The sequence below is a fragment of the Mastomys coucha genome, unplaced genomic scaffold, assembly GCF_008632895.1.
Source record: "Mastomys coucha isolate ucsf_1 unplaced genomic scaffold, UCSF_Mcou_1 pScaffold7, whole genome shotgun sequence".
Taxonomy (NCBI): domain Eukaryota; kingdom Metazoa; phylum Chordata; class Mammalia; order Rodentia; family Muridae; genus Mastomys; species Mastomys coucha.
Window position 1 is genome coordinate 1760478 of NW_022196913.1, and position 17173 is coordinate 1777650.

Sequence of the window (17173 nt, forward strand, 5' to 3'; positions counted from 1 at the left end):
GCAATTATCCTATAAAACAAGTTGGAGAAAACACAGGGAGATAGGAGTTTTGCATTAGAAAATGGCCTCTGAGAGGACCTCGGCCCTGTGAAGGTTCTGTGCCCCAGTGTAGGGGAATGCCAGGGCCAAGAAGTGGGAGAGGGTGTGGGGGCAGGCATGGGGAGGGGGAGACAACAGGGGTTTGTTCTTGTTGTTTTTGTTTGTTTGTTCGTTTGTTTTTTGGAGGGGAAACTGAGAAAGGAGAAATTTACATGTAAATAAAGAAAATGTCTAATAAAAAAAATAAAAATTAAAAAATAAAAAAAAGGAAATGGCCTCTGAAAAGTCTTCAGTGTTAGAGGCCTTCAGTCATAGGACTGGGCAGTTTGTTGTTTCACAAATAGCTGAGTGGCTTTGGGGAAAAGCAGGATGCTTCCAGAAGAGAAAACCTTGATGCTGCACATGAGGTACCATCCACCTTCATCTGGGGGCACAGAGGAACCACTGGTGAAGGTTTCACGTAGAACAAGCTGCTTGTGTGAGGGTGGTGCCTGGAGTGAGGCCATTATGAATGACTGACAGATGAAGAAGGGAGACACTCGATGAGCAGTTCTCAGCCTGTGGGTCTCAACCCCTTTGAGAGTCAGCTGTGCCTTTCACAGGACCTGCATATCAGAGATCCTGCATATCAGAGATTCATAACAGTAGAAAAATTATAGTTATGAAGTAGCAACAAAAATAATTTTATGGTTGGGGGTCACCACAGCAATCAGGAGGGTCACAGCCGTAGGAAGGTTGAGAACCAATATACTAGAGTTTAGGCAAAAAGAAAAAAGATCCTTATGATTAACCAGGCAAGAATGGTAAGCCTTAAAGTGAAGGGGAGGCCCTTGAGGACAGACTGTTTGCTGAAGGCAAAGAGAATGCCTGGGTTTGGTTTTGGGAAGGAGGTGGGTAGCTCTTACCAGCAGCTTTACTCAAGGTAGGACTTCCTTTTCTAGATAGGAAGGAAAAGTGAGTTCAATATCCTCATCCATTCTTTTTTTTTTTTAAGATTTATTCATTTTATGTATGTTGAATATAATCTTTCTTTTTTAGACACATCAGAAGAGGACACCAGATCCCATTACAGATGGTTGTGAGCCACCATGTGGTTGCTGGGAATTGAACTCAGGATCTCTGGAAGAGCAGTCAGTGCTCTTAACCACTGAGCCATCTCTCCAGCCCCCTCAACCATTCTTTAGACCCTGAAGGCAAAGGAGAAAGAGTAGTGTCAAGCACCATACCTCTGCTAATTGTTTTTCTGAATTAAAAACAAACAACAAACCTGTGGGTTAACTTTAAAGATCCACAGTGTATTAAGTTACTCTTTTACATTAACTTGTCATGCCACACAAATGCAATTGTGTGTATTCATAACAAACAACCAAGTGTAACATGTGGTTCTGGAGACCACTATAGGTAGCACATCTGAGTGACAACTATCCCCCCTTCAACACAGGAATGCACAAAGCTCTAACCAGACTCACTGAAATATCAACACATGAAATGACACATCATATATGAGAAAACCCTACCGCAGTGCTTTACATATAAAAGGTTCTTAGTAAGTGTAATTTACTTAATCTATAAATGATAAAATATCTGCTGCTACATGAAGCACCTTGTACAAAATCAAATATTGGGTCTAGATTTGGCTTTGGCAGTAACCCATTCCTCAGTGTGTTTGCTAGTTCTGTCCCTCCTCTCTGCCTGTACACTGTCAGGGCTCGAATCTAATCTGAGCAATTCTCCTTTACGGAAACTTCTGTAGTTTTTGTTTTTTGTTTTTTTTTTTTACTGAATTACTTCCCATGATTTTGTATCCTTCTACCCCAGCTGCTCAAGAGCAGGGTTCTATATTATAGACGTCATAATACTCATGGGACATCCTGGGTGAAACAACTCAACTCATTTAATTCTTACTGTTGTCCTCTTAAAGAGAGTCTGCACAAGCTGGCAGGGTCAGATGAGGTCAAACTAATTCTCCACTCTGAGCCTGTCATCTGCCCTTGTTCACTGTGGGAAAGCCCCTGGGTGCCCATTCAAATACATATACTTTGTTTTTTTAATTTTTATTGTTTTATATGTATAGATATTTTGTCCTCGTGCATGTGTGTGCACATGTGTATATCTGGCACCCATGGCGGCCAGAAGAAAGTGTTGAACTCCTTGGACTTACAGACAGTTGAGAACCACCTGTGGGTGCTATGAGTCGAATCCCAGTCTTCTAGAAAAGCATCCTTTACCACAGAGCCATTGCTCCAGCCCTCAAGCACATTTCATGGTCATGATAAGCACTCAGTAACTCTTTATGACTGATCATTACTTGAAAGGGAACCAGATGGTTAGATGGTGACTCTTTAATTCTGTTTACTCAGCACTTTCTTAGGGGAACAGCAAGTGGTTAAAAGAGCAGGCTGCTGGCTTAGGATCTCAGCTGTGATCCTGAACAAGTGAACCCTGTTCCTCACTCAGCTTCCTCCCTAGAAATGGGAATAATAATGCTTTCCTCACAGAGTTGGCCTCCTGGAAGAATTAATGAAGCCTTCTATGGAAAGCACTTAGAACAGTGCCTGGCACATTTTAAGCACTCAATAAATATTGGTTCTTTTTTTTTTAACCTTACCGTTCCTACCTAAGTACCTTCAGAGGAACCATTGTAAATATGGTTAAGTAAATGTAGCTGTCTGTATGAATGATCAGATGCACGTGAACAAATAGTACTTTTGAGGAGGAGATAGCTAAGGAGTGTGGGGGTTCACATTTGGAACATGACTGTTTAACCCTCTTAAAGTTAACACTTAAATAGAATTCAGACCTAAATTACACAGAAGCAAAAGCAGAAACCCAAAGCCAATTCTGAAATGCAAATATGTGATTGAATTCTTTTTTCATGAATTCACAACACAATGCTCAGACAAACAGACAAAACAGCTGCTCACTTCTTACATTCGTGGCTGTTTCGCTGCTGGGTCTGTGATCACTGTTTCTTAGAGCAGGTATACACCTGAACTACATTAGTTTTATGTGATCACTGTTTCTTAGAGCAAGTATCACACCTGAACTACATTAGTTTTATGTTTGTCAATGGTTGACTTCTGTTTTGTTTGCTTTGCTTTGCCTTATCAAACCACTCAGATAAGCTTTAAAAACCTATTTCATAATTTTTAATCATAGAAAATGCCTTTATTTGATGGAGTTATTATAAATACTCTCCAGTAATTCCAGGTGGCAAAAATTCTAAGTTAACAGAAGACAAACAATGAATATTCATCAGTTTAAGATAATTTTGTTAATCCTGATTTTGTATGCTTCCTAAATAATTTTAAATGCATTGGTGCCTCCAACAAAAATAGCTACTTAATTCAGAGTACTTTCCTGATAACATCTTATCTCAACAGATAAAATGTTCTGCTAGGATCAATTAAGGTAAACCATGGAAACCATTTTCCATTTACTCATTGACATTAAGGCAAATGTGCATAAGAGCCTCTGTTTCTGTGCTAGGCTGCTTGGGTTCAAATCCTTGCCTGGTTATTTTAGTTGGATGATCTTTTAACAAGTTACTCAACCTTCCTGGTCCTTGGAATAATGATGGTAGCCACTTCATGGAATGAGAAAACTGATATATTCTGTGTTTCCTTAGAGCCTAGAATCTAATAAGCAACAAATATCAATTATATCACTATATTCCAGGGTGCTCTAAAGAGAACGTAATTTGCTTTGCTCTTTAAGGACTATATGGGAGAGTTTGCAAACAGTACTTGCAAGCCCCAGAGCAGACAGTCATAGTGTCTCCAGAAAACTGGGAAAAATAGAACTTCTCTACCTGGAAGGTCAGAGACAAGAGTCTTGCCATGGGCATCTTCTCAGAGGAGCAATTTCAGTGGAGTTAGGAGAGAAGAAGCTAGACTGTGGTGTTAAAATCTTACATATTGTCCATTTAGCTCAATCGTCTTTAACATAAATCAAGCCTTAATGTTCAGAACGTGATTTATTGCCTGAGGAGGAAAAGGCTAACTACAGTTCCGAAAGGCTAGACTCTCTCACTATGCAAATGCATGGCTAGAATCTCTCACTATGCAAATGCATGAGGAAACTTTGAAGAGACAAAATTGTACTATCTTTCTAAAAATCTTAATTCTACCAAATTTTATCAAACATAAAAGAATTAGAACTTTAATGATTTTTATCCTAGTCAATATTAAATATATGCTGTGATCATTACACTTGCTTTTTCATAGAAATTTTGTTAAGCACTTTTAATATCAGTCTTTTTTTTTTTTTTTTTTTTTTTTTTTTTTTTTTTTTTTTTTTTTTTTTTTTTTTTTTTTTTTTGAGACAGGGTTTCTCTGTGTAGCCCTGGCTGTCCTGGTACTCACTCGTAGACCAGGCTGGCCTCGAATTAATATCAGTCTTGACGAGATGCAGCCAGCGGCATGTGTTCTGTTAGCACTGGGGATTCTCAGTTCATCTACATCCTTAGGCCACACCTGTGTTGAGCTGACTGACTAACAGACAGAGGCTGAGCCAGCCAGAGTCAGCCAGAGTACACCATACCCCAGTCTCAGCTGGTCATTGGCCAAGTGCCTTGAGGTACCATTTAAAAAGTGGTAAGAGTAAATCTACTGGGTGCAGATTTGGTTTGTAGAATACAATGTTAATTTTTCTCATAAAAAAGATAACATTTATGAGCAAAATGAAATCTGTTACGGGTTTTGCATTTTTAAAACTTTTTTCTTTTGGGCAGTGGTAGCACACACCTTTAGTCCCAGCACTTGGGAGGCAGAGGCAGGCAGATCTCTCTTCGAGGCCAGTTTGAAGTCAGCCTGCTCTAAAGATCCAGAACAGCCAAGGCTATACAAAAAAACCTTGTCTCAAAATTCCCCTCCTCCTCCTCCTCCTCCTCATCATCATCATCATCATCATCATCATTATAGTAATAATAGTAATAATAATAATTAATAATTTTTCTTTTATAAGCTGAAACTTGTTTTTCTAGAAATAGATCAAATACACTGCTAAATAAATAGGACAGAAGCTCAATATATATTATAGTATTGAAAACAGGCAGTCTAAGAGTATCTTAAATATCATTATCAGTCCTATGTTACATTTTATGGGGACAGAAAATCCATTTTCCTCAGCAGAAACAACTTGTTTGTCTATACTTTTCTTTAAGGTTCCATCCTGAGCCATTCCGAGACTTGACCAGCTGGCCCAACTCCCTGGTCCTCAGCTCACATCACCTTGGGCAGACAGCCTTGTGCATGTGTCTGTGAATGCGAGCCTTGCACAGCATAGAGCTGGGAAAATCATTGTGTATCATTTATTAATTATAGCAGTTGAAAATCTGGGGCTAATGCCCAATAAAAAGCATTTATGCACTTCTTTCCTCTTAACCAATGACTGTATATATAGCTTGTTAAATGTCTTACTGTAATTTTGTACTATTAGTATCATATATAAAATAGCCTCTGTCAGATATGTTCCCTGAGTGACTCATGTGATCTCTTTAAGTGTTTTATGATATGTTCATAGGAACTTGTGGGTGGCAGGGGACAGGGAGGTGTCTTTTCATTTGTCTTGTTGTAAAATCTATTACCTACACTACTTCTAAGCGAAAGGAACAGGGCACTGGGAATGCACAGAAACAGCATAGTCAGTGTAGCTGTCCTTGGTCCAGGGACATTTTCAGAGCCATTAGGACTCAGCAGTTTTTGCTCCCAGAACATCACCAGTATAAGATGAAATCACACTGCTTAAGGCATTCCCAGGGCTGATATGTTATACTCAGTGACCACAGTACCTAACGTGAGCAGATACTGCACAGTGGGAATTCATAGGGAACCCTAAAAATAATGACTGTAAACACTGAAAGTTGTGCCCATAATTTGGATGTCATCATTTAAACATTTTTGAGCAACAGTAGATGCTGCAAATTAGTTTATTATCCTTCTTGGCTTGAGCATCAAATAACGAATCTGTCAAGAAAAGCCTAGAGTATCTTTTATGTTGCTTATTAGAAAAATGTTTGTTTTTATAACTGTTATCAGTAAGAAGATCTCATTTAAACCTCAGCCAATAAACAAAACAAAACAAAAAAAGAGATAATGATTCTACAACTAGACAAAGTGTTTTAACCTGATTTTAAATATACATGCAGAGTTGTGGTTCATTATACTGCAATAATGTACTGTGATTATGCTTTTAAAGTAGAATAGATGGCAAGATTTCATAGTGGAAATAAGATAATTAGTATCATGTTTTTTTCATGTTTTAGAGCATAAAGCTAGCCCTCCCCCCACCCTTTCCTTTATCTTAAAAGAAATTGGTACTTTGTGGCACCTTTACCCTTTGGTGCCCTGTTGTTACCTGCTAAGAAGTCTGAACAGGCGTCACGGAAGAAGAACGGAGGGGGAGGGACTGTGACTCAGCCACCTTTGCAATTATGTTGCTGTCTGTTCCAGCTAGTCAGTCTGTGTACTCCTCTGCAAACTGCAAGTGGATGAGTTCAGCTTAAAGTAACAGCAATGGCTGGGCACTAGCAGGTAGAACTAAAGCAACAACTTCGGCCACCGATGGCCCCTCTGCAGTCACACGCCATATGCTTACAGTACCATAAGAGGTCTTGGTGCCACAGAAACCTCCAGGTGTTTACTTTTAGGCATCATAGCAGGTGCCACAAGTAATAACCATACTGTGGGGGTCTCCTAACTCTTCTCTTCAGGGCCCTGTTAAAGTGCCATCCCAGCCTTTTCCCTTCCTTTTCCCAAGCTGCCTTTCCTTGTTCCCTTTCCTCCACATCCCTGGCAGCCAGTCCTGCCTGACATTAGTACTAACAGACAGCCCTTGCTCTCGGATAGTGGTCCTCTTTCCATGTGGTGTGTGTGGTGGTAGTGTTTATGTCCATGGTAGCTGCAGAGTCAGCCTTGAATCCCTCTCCACATAAGGCGCTTGGTGAGTGAGCACTGAATCAGGTGCTCACTTCCTCTTGGAGCCAGCAAACCACCATTCTAAGACACCTGTGTGTGCCTGGCCACAGCATGAGACTCACAGACCACTTCCTCTGTAAGAGGGAAACTCGGACTTGGTCGCTGAATTCCTATGTAGCATTTTGTTTATTCTAGTACATATCTGCTGGATGCTGACTAGATTCTTGGCACGCTAGATATAAAAGCTATGCATCCCAGGTAGATAAATGCAGTGCAGAAAGTGCTGTGAAAAAATTTCATAGAAAGCCCTCTGAAGACATTAAGAAGGGAGTAGCTCGTTTGGCCTTGTGTTCTGTTCAGGTTGGTGTTTCTGAAGCTAGGGGCTTCAGGGAAGTCCTCCAGGGAACATCTTTCGAGTCTCAAAAGTCAGATGTTTGAATTTTAAGCACCCAGAGTTACTGAAATAAATAAATTGCAGTTCTTTCCCTGTCTTCTCTTGTGACTTAAGAACTCCTTTACCACCCTAGGTGGTCAAGTAGCTATAGGATATACTTGGCGGAGGGTTTTAATGGATTCTACAATATATAGGAACTCCTATGAAAAAATCTGAGATCAGTTCATTTAGAATCAAAATTCACAGGATGTACAAAATATAAAACCTTATGTCAGATTATGATGGCGAACTTCTCTCCATTCTAACAATTCCACATTGAGTCCTTAACAATTATTCCCTGCGTGCTTGCTGTGTACCCGTCCATTTGCAGAAACCCAGCCTCTGACTCCTGTCACACTCCTAGACCTTTGGCTAGCAAGCAGCAGATAAGCAGCAGATGCAAAAGTCAGGGAAAGTCTGACAGCACTGTGTTTTCAGTGATATTCAGCAGGCGTTCAGAAGCCAGACATTAAATGCAAAGTGGAGCAGAAGAATGAGGTGACTTTCTAGACAATCCAGTCCAAAATTCCATTGTCAAGGGGCAAGGGCCAGACCCCTTCCTTAGCTGTCTGTATGAAGTAGGCTATGTTCTGAATGTGCTACACTGTATACTGTGCTGGGCACACAGTAGGACAAACAAAAAGAGCGAGTTCTGTTTACCAGGAGAGACTCTGACCCCAATTCCTCACATCTAAGGGGCTGCTTTTTAGAGCTGCACATGGGACATCTGGGGATGCTCTGTGATGGACAGACAGCATGAACAGCTTGAGTAAGGAGGACTCCCCTTTCCCTGTGGCCGAGTCCACCCCCTGCCATTTCTATTCATTTGCATTATCTCCATTTGTAGGTTTTCATTGGGGTAACCCATTTCATAGCTGATAGAGGAGCGTGGACATGTGGGGGTAGTCCTGCATTTGTCACCTTCGATGAAAGAAATTATTTGACATTTGAATTATTTTGAAGTCATTTTCTGGTTCAAGGATTTTAGGCTTTAGTTTCACAATTTACAAAATAAGGGTGTTGCACTTAGATGATTCATGTCTTTTTACCTATAGGATTGTATTACTGTATAATTATCCAGCCTTCTCTGAACTATTTGCATGTTTAGAAACATATAAAACTTATTGTTGGAATTATCATATTCCCTTTTATATTTATAAGTGGTCATTAATTTTATAAATTGCAAAATCAGGCACACAGAGCTGAGATGCTAAGACTATATCATTTAGCCACTGATTTTTTTCTCTTATACCCAAAGTAAAATGCTTCACATCTTGTTTTTAATAAAATATTTCTCTTTTTATTTTTTTGGTAGCCAGAAGTGCAACTTGCTGAAGGCTTTGATGTGTTTATGCCCAAATCTCAGCTGGACTCTATACTGTCAAACTACACTCGCTCAGGAAGCCTTCTGTTTAGAAAACTGGTGTGTGCGTTTTTTGACGACAAGACTCTGGCTAACTCCTTACCCAACGGGAAGAGGAAAAGAGGGCTCAACGACAACCGGAAAGGACTAGACCAAAACATCGTGGGTGCAATAAAAGGTTGGTCTGCGTCATTTCATCTTAGGGGTTCTGAGTTTTGCCTCTAATCCGTCTAGGTACAGGTAAAACAATGCTAGGCTAACTAGATGCTAATTTAACTTGCTGTTCGCAACCTCCCCATGGGTGTGACTCTGTAAGTCCTCATCCCAGATACTCTACGATACTACTCACTGTGATAGTAATTGCTGAACTCATAGCTTTAGAACCCGTTTTATCTACTGCAGAACCAAAAATACTTGGCAAATGGAAATAAGAATATATATGTACATATACATACATATATATTCCAAGAACTTTGCCAAAATATGATTTGGGCAAATTTTAAGCTTAAAATTTTAAGTGTAAATAAGAATAAAACTGTGGTATAAGTTTTATACATCTCTTAGGAAGTTTAGAAACTGTGCCATCAGAACACATGAAGATATTTTAAATATAAGTGAAGCCACTTACTGTCTTGCCCCATGTATTCCCAGCCAACGCAGTCCCTTTTGTAGAGTGACATGCAGTTCTACTTGTCACTTGGAGGGATAGTGTTGGTTCTGCCCCTTCACCTCCTTTGAACACATGTCCATTCCACCATGGTTTGGCAGGTGCGTGGATATGTGTCTTCATCCCTAGCTGCTTCCATATCTTACAGCTAGCTCTTCTTCCCTGTTCAATATCTGTGTTCAGGACTGTAGTGTCTTTAGGAAGAGAAATATTCAAGTGTTATTATCAAAAAGAATGTTGCAGGAAAGATTAAAAAAGAAATCACCTGCATTCTCTCCTGGCCCACCAGTACCGGCTGACATCATCACTATGTCCTGGCGGGCTCCTGCTACTTTCTCCCAGCACTCCCCACAGTCAGTCATCTAGTACCTAGTTACCTAGTAGAAACATGACTCTTAAGGCTTAATTATCCAATCAGGTTTATATATCAATAACATCACAATTTACAAGATGCCAATATAATAATTTCAGAGCCAAATGATAAAGACAGTATTTTAACTCAATTATTCTAACCTTGTAAAATCCTGAGCCACCTGTGTGGCTGATTAAAACCACGTGGGGTCTGGATCGTCATCAGTCTCCATGATGATTTTCTCCTTGCTTCTTCCCTCCTGCTATCTGACCTCTCTCACTCCTAAACTTCTAGCTCCACCTCTCTATTCCTGTCCAATCACAGGCCTGTCACTGCCCTAATGTGATTGGACAGAGAAAATGCTGCAACACAGAGTGTGCTCTAAGTCTCTTTAAACACAACTGCCCTGAAAGTGAGCTGGAGCTTAACCTCGCATGTGGCACGCTTCCCTGGCTTGCTCTCCAGCTTGTCATGACTGTCAGTGAAGCTGACTCGGAGCCTTCCCTGAGACCTCCTGCTGGCCTGGATCTTGCAGAATGAGTAAATGAATTCGATAATGCTTAAAGGATACTTGGAAATTCACAATTAACTTTACAAAATAATTCAATTTTTAAATGGAGTTAGCAAGTACCAGACACCCTTTGCTCGTGGCCAGAAGGACATCACCTTCATTAACAGGACATTTCTCATAGTCAGTCAGAATTTTTTTCACTTAGAGTGACAGTTGAGTTCTATTAAATAAGAAGCACTGCAGAGATACCACAGCCTTTGCCGTTTATGAAAAGGATGATTCAGCCTGCAGTGACACTAAAAACAAGATTATAGAATTTGAAAACGAGTCAATAATGTAACTAGGACTCTCTGAAGAGAAGAAGGAGCTGTTTCCATGTCCACAGGCTGGGCCTTCTCAGACAAGGGGGTCAAGGCTGCTGCTGCAGTTCCGCAACACACACAGGCATTGGTTTGATTTTCTTTCTTTTCCAGAACAGTCTATTAACGTCATAAAGGCACTTTGAAATTGGGAAACTATAAATGACCACAGTTCACCTGCGTGACATTAGAAGAGCATCTATAATAGATGGTAATAAAATACATCATTACAAGTAGACTAGTACATCAGGCAAGGGTTCAAAATCTGTTACAAGTATAAGAGACTAGACATCAGACAGGAGTTTAAAAATATGCACATGTTAGAGGAAGATATACCTTAATTTTTCCAAGCTTTTAATAAATGTGGCAACAAGGTACCTATTCCTAATACAAACTAAAGCAAGTTAATCTAATGAAAGAACTCAACATTTCCAGTCTACCCACAACCTTATTTAAAACTCTGTTCTAGTTTTATTCTATTGCTGTGACAAAAAACACATATTTAATTATAGACATATTCTGGTTTCTTTCTCTAATTACAAAAATAAGTCATTCTGATAAAAGTCCAATTCATAAAACTGAAAGGATTCCCACTTCAGAGAGTAACCTGGGCCCTCCTGCCATCATAATTCAGCTATGAAAACAGCACAGCTCTGTAAGACATTTTATTTATTTACTTTACAGGATTTCTTATAAGCTCCTTGAAGGCACACTTTGTCTGAAATGTTCTTACTACCTGCACCACTTGTAGGAAGTCAGGAGACGCCACTGCCAAATGTGTTGCTCTAGCGATGACTTCTGAGGGTGATGGGAAGCTACAGGTGCTGGCAGAAGCTTTGTCAGAGCTTCCCCAAGGCCCCTGAGAGTCCATTGTCATCAGGTCCGTGTAACTCTCATCATCTTATGTCAGATCATAAGAGAGGACTAGAGAGTGACGTTGCACGCAGACTGTTATAAGCTAGCACCTTTCTTTGAGCTCACTGAGCTCGCTCCCAAATCCCTTTCTCTCCCCTTAGAGGAAGAGCTAGAAGTTTCTAGATCGCACTGTCTGGGGTATTCATTCTTCTTTCTGTGGATACCTGCCCTCCCCTGCCTGCCGTTAGCTCATTTCCTACTCAGTCACTGAACTCTCATGGGATACAGGGAAACATCCCTTCCTCTACAAACCGCTTCTGTAAATTCGTGTTGAGTGAACGAGTAGCAGAGCTTTTGGTTTTCATCCTGACATAGGTCTACTTCACCAACATAATGTGTTTAGTGCCAAATAGTTTCATACTTCTTATAACCAGTTTGGAATGACAGATGTCAAAATACACTTGTAAATGTCTAATACATGTATTCAATAAATTGCCAGTGAAAGTAAAAAAGTGGAAACCAAAATTTAGTATAAATCTCTTAAGACCACACTTCCCAATACATCTTTGTTTGCCATAGTTTTCTCTCAATGGTTTTAGCATATGTTTTACAAATGAGTTTTGGAAGTAGGTATTATTGAAGGTCTTATAGAATAAGCATTTCTAATTTTTCTTACTATCAGTAGAGATAAGAGAGAAACATATTCTCCTAACTCAGGTCTTTTGCATCTGAGTTATCTGGAAAAGTAGTGAAATGACCTCTTCCTACACCCCAACCCCAAGGCTGTCTGGACTGTTGTTGCCTGACCACGTATTTGAGGACAATTGTGTCTCATGAGGCAGTGAACTCACTGCATATTATTTTGAAAAGTCCTAGGAATAGAAAAATGGTTAACTTTATAAACTCTCACATGTAAAAAATAGCAGTGAAGGAGCAAAAGGGATTAGATTAATGAAAGCACCAGTTGCAAAATGATACAGTCTATAAAATGCCTGTAAGTGAAAAGAGAGATGCCATGTGGATTTCATACATTGATTTATGTATGTGTTGAGTCATCCTTGCATCTCTGGAATGAAGCCAACTTAATTGTGGTGGCTGATCATTTTTATGTGTTCTTAGATTCAGCTTGCAAGTGTTTTTAAAAGTTAGATTTATTTATTTTATGTCTATGAGTGTTTTGCCAGCATATATGTATATGTACCACATGCGTGCAGTGCTTGTGAGAGGTAGGAGAGGCACCAGGTCTCCAGAACTGGAGTTTCCGAGTGTTCAGTAAGAGCGAGCGGTGCCTCCAGAACTGGGGTTTCTGAGTGCTCAGTAAGAGCGAGCAGTGTCTCCAGAACTGGAGTTTCCAAGTGTTCAGTAAGAGCGAGCGGTGCCTCCAGAACTGGAGTTTCTGAGTGCTCAGTAAGAGCGAGCAGCTAGTGGTCTTAATGCTCAGTAAGAGCGAGCAGCTAGCGGTCTTAATTGCTGAGCTCTGTCCCCAGCTCCGGTTCGCAAGGATCTTATTGAGATTTTTTTTTTCTTCTATATTCAAAATTGAGATTGGTTTATAGTTTTGTTTTTTACTGTGTCTCTATCTGGTTTCACTGTTGGCATTATGCAGCTTTGACTCAGAGACAGGTTATGCAAGGTGATGTTTATTGTCTTGGAGAAGCTAGCTTTGACTGTCAATCACTTTTTAAAACTGCACCAGGGAAAAAAGTTTATCAGGGGCTGATTAACACAGCTTTTTGTGTGATAATTCTTCCCATGACAATATCTCAAAAGCAAAACATAAGCCTTTTTGCAGAGATGGCAGTTTTCACATAATTTTATGCATTTGTAGTGAGTTATAGTTAATGATGATCCATTAAGAGATTAATGGGTAAGTATGAACTAATGAAAGGACCCTTAATTGGAAAACTCACCTGATGCTTGGGAATGTGGCCCTGTGTTAGAGCACTTGATTAGCATATGTGAAGCCCTGCATTTAATCCCCAGATTAGTAAGAACAAAACAGAGGAAGATATAAAAACCCTCACCTTAATATTTTGAGCAGCAGTAAACAACTTATGTCTTTAACTAGAAATTTGGAAACAGTGCTGGGCAAAGCTTAGCTGGGACTCGGAACTGACTCTGTAGGCAAAAGCTAAGGCAGAGGTGAGTACTGCATTTCCTTACCTCCCAGCAGGCTGTCCCTGCGAAGGCTGCCATTGGCTCACCATTGCTTCCCTGTGATATGCTCACTGGACCATGCGATTAGACTTAAGAGTTACCTATGTGATGTTGACTGCCTGGAAGCCCTTCAAAAATAGTCGCAACAAAGCAGAACCATAGTTATGATTTTTAATTTGGCTTTACAGTAATTAAGTAAGAACGTTTTTGCTATGTAACTGGCTGGAGTTTTGGATTTCCTTGCATTCAGCCGGTATCACGGATACTGACATTCAGCCGGTATCACGGATGTCTGTCAAATGGAGGAGATGGTTGGTTGTTGGCTCTCACTCTACCTCCTTCAGCACAGTTGGCCACTCTTATAAGAGATCAGCACTGTCTAGAGAGCTATGAGAGGGACAGCTTGTAATTAGCAGCATTCCAAACAGTTCAAAGTTGAATGCCCAATATCTTTAATTTACACTGTCACATACTTTATAGAAAGGATCATCAAAAGCTCACACTTTATTTCATGACTCTAGACACTTGAGGTCCATATCTGTTGTTTGATAGGACCTCGATTTTCCTATAGTTACTGCAAACAATTCACTTTATGGTGAATTGATTTAAAAAATGAAAGGAGGAAAGTAGCTGTTTGGAATATAGGATAAATATCCTCTAGCTAAAAATACCATTTTAAAAGTTTATATACTATTATCATTTGACCCCAAAGATTTGAATTTATATAGAAGTGGAGTTTGTATCTGGTTTATTCTTATTTTTTATGGTAATTTTCCTGTGTTCCCAGAACTCCATGATACATTGGCTACAATTTGCATATCTCAATGGTGATGATTTTATTTCTTTGTACAAAGGACAGAGGCTATAAGACATTTGAGTAAATTTACTTAGGTTAAACTTCCCCAAAGTAGCAGCATTAAAGTGACCTCTCTGACTTCAAAGTCATTTTCTAGTATGTAGTTTTTATAGAAATGTTTGAAATTAAACATTTCTCTCTTAAAGTTTAGCATTTTGGATTCTTTGTAAAATCTTCTTGGAAGTTGGCCCTGCTGATGGTCTGAGACCAGTTATTATTGATGTAAAGCATATTCAAAGTGAATTTCTAGTTAGACATATCTCTGCTTCAATTTATTTCCTAGATTCAAGGATAAGTCTTTTCCTGAAGATATTGAAAACTAATTCTATGATGCTGGGGAAGAAAATCAAAGACTGCTCCCTTCTCTAGAGAAAGAAACACTTCTAATACTTTTCTCATTCATAGAACTGAATTTAACAAAAGCATGAAAGCAAATATTACATAGAGCTTATCTCCCCCAAGTTTTATGTAAATTAAATTCTTGATTAGACATTAGCCAACTAGAGGCAGTTAGTAAATGTTTTGCTTCAAGAATCCTTTTGAAAGATGAATGATCAGCTGCTAGTTTACCTGATCATATTTTTTATATATAAAATCTGCTTAAAACAGGTCACACACAACCTTATAACAGCCACAATATTACATGTAAAAAGCTTGGCTCTTATTTGGATTGTCAAAGTGTTTTGAGGTTCATTGAGGTTTTTTGGTTTGGTTGATTTATTTTTGTGAGTGAATATTGGAGTTTAAACCTCGGGCTTCACAGGCTTCATGCACACCAGGTGAGCACTCAGCCCTCACCTCATTTTTGTTTTGTTTTCCTACCTTTTTTTGGGATCTCAGTGACAAATGGATCATACTGAATCTCAACAAGGCTATGTGGGCACCCCTGAGTTTTTGGTTCCTTGCAGAGTGGTTCTCAGATTTTGCATCAGGATCATCTGGAGGTTGAGTCAGAATCTAGATTCTGGGGCTCCATCCTCAGAGATTAATTCCATAGGTGTTGGACAGTCCTCAAATCTTGATCTTTGAGCAGGCGATACTGATTCTGGTTGCTTTCAGCTCCCTTGGAGAAGCTGCAGCTATGCTCAGGATGCTGATAGTCACTTTAGATGTCAGCAGCACACAGCCATCTACCTGTGAGGCTCAGTTCAGCAGCACACAGCCATCTACCTGTGAGGCTCAGTTCAGCAGGCCCCAGTTTCTGAAGGCTGTTTTCTTTCTCATCTGGAGGAATTGATAACTCAGCATTATCTCAGCAGAGTCCATCTTCTCCCTCCTTTCAACTCAAAGATTTGCTTTTTTATTGTGTTGTTTCATCTTGTTTGATAAAGGGTTTCACTATATAGCCCTGACTGGCCTGGAACTACCTGTGTAGACCAGGCTGGCCTCCGGTTTACAGAGACCTGGATGCCTCTGTTTGCCTCATGTTGGGAATAAAGGCATGTGCCACCACCTGGCTTAAAGGGAGTTTTTGTTTAAATCCTGTGTTGTATTCTAAAAGGTCCCTGGTTTCAGCATCCTTGAAGTGACTCTGTAGGACTAGACTGAACAACATCTTCATCTAATTCACTCATATGACCAGGAAGAAAGAAAAGCATTTCCAGATCCAGACTTAGGAATCAGTAAGCACATCCCAGCAGTATTCCTCCTGTCTTGACCTCACAGTCTCCATCCATGGCAGTCTCTTGACTGGGGTTCCCTCAATTCTGTGGGAAACACGTATTCTACCAGCTTCTTCACTATGCAGAATGGTGGGTTCTGTCGATGCTCACACTCTCTAGAAGTTATAAGAGCAGCTTCTTATAAGCCTATAAGCTTAGACATCATTGACATGCATGAGAATGCCTTTAAAACACAAGCATTTGGATTTCATAGATAGGAGTAAAATCTTAGCCCCTGCCCATAAGGAACATTCCATTTGCTAGGGATACAGATGTGTTAACAATAACCAATAGTGAACATGCCCAGGACCAGAGGTGAGGAGGACACAACATCTGTCCCAAAACTGAGAGTAACTGAGACCAGCGGGACCAGGCACACAGGAACTCCACCAGCCCAGTGGCTCAGGTTCCTTCCAGTCCCAAAACATCCAAAGGAAGCTCCACTCCCAGGCGCTTTAACACAACCAGGATCAGAGGTGAGGAGGACACAACATCTGTCCCAACACTGGGAGTAACTGGGACCAGCGGGATCAGGCACACAGGAACTCCATCAACCCAGTGGCTCAGGTTTTTTCCGGGCTGTCTGGAATGGTGCCCTGAGCAGACCTTGGGTGCAAGCTCCACAGCCAGTCGCACAACACCCAAAGGAAGCTCCACTCCCATGTGCTCTAACAAGCCCAGGGTCACAGGATCACAGAAACAGCTTGACTCTGAGGAGTTCTGACACAACTAGGATCACAGGAAGGGCAGGTAACACTAGAGATAACCAGATGATTCAGGGCAAGCATAAGAATATAAGCAACACAAACCAAGGTTCCTTGGCATCATCAGAACCCAATACTCCCACCATAGCAAGTCCTGGACACACTATTACACTGGAAAAGCAAGATTCAGATATAAAATAACCTCTCATAGTGGTGATAGAGGACATTTAAAAAGACATTAATAGCACCCTCAAAGAAATACAGGAGAACACAGGTAAACAGCTAGAAGCCCTTCAAGA

The 17173-nt window shown here is 40.3% G+C and overlaps 1 protein-coding gene across 11 annotated transcripts in view; it reads left to right on the forward strand.

The window, feature by feature from the left end:
• The window catches only part of Bend7 (BEN domain containing 7), an 85321-nt gene that overhangs the window by 35258 nt on the left and 32890 nt on the right, over positions 1–17173 (forward strand). For all 11 annotated transcript variants that reach the window (XR_004115124.1, XM_031358759.1, XM_031358752.1 and 8 more), the window contains exon 6: positions 8705–8930. Coding sequence is in view for 10 of the 11 variants with exons in the window: in XM_031358759.1 (XP_031214619.1) it covers positions 8705–8930 (226 nt within the window). In the remaining variant the exon portion in view is untranslated. The remainder of the gene's footprint in view (positions 1–8704; positions 8931–17173) is intronic.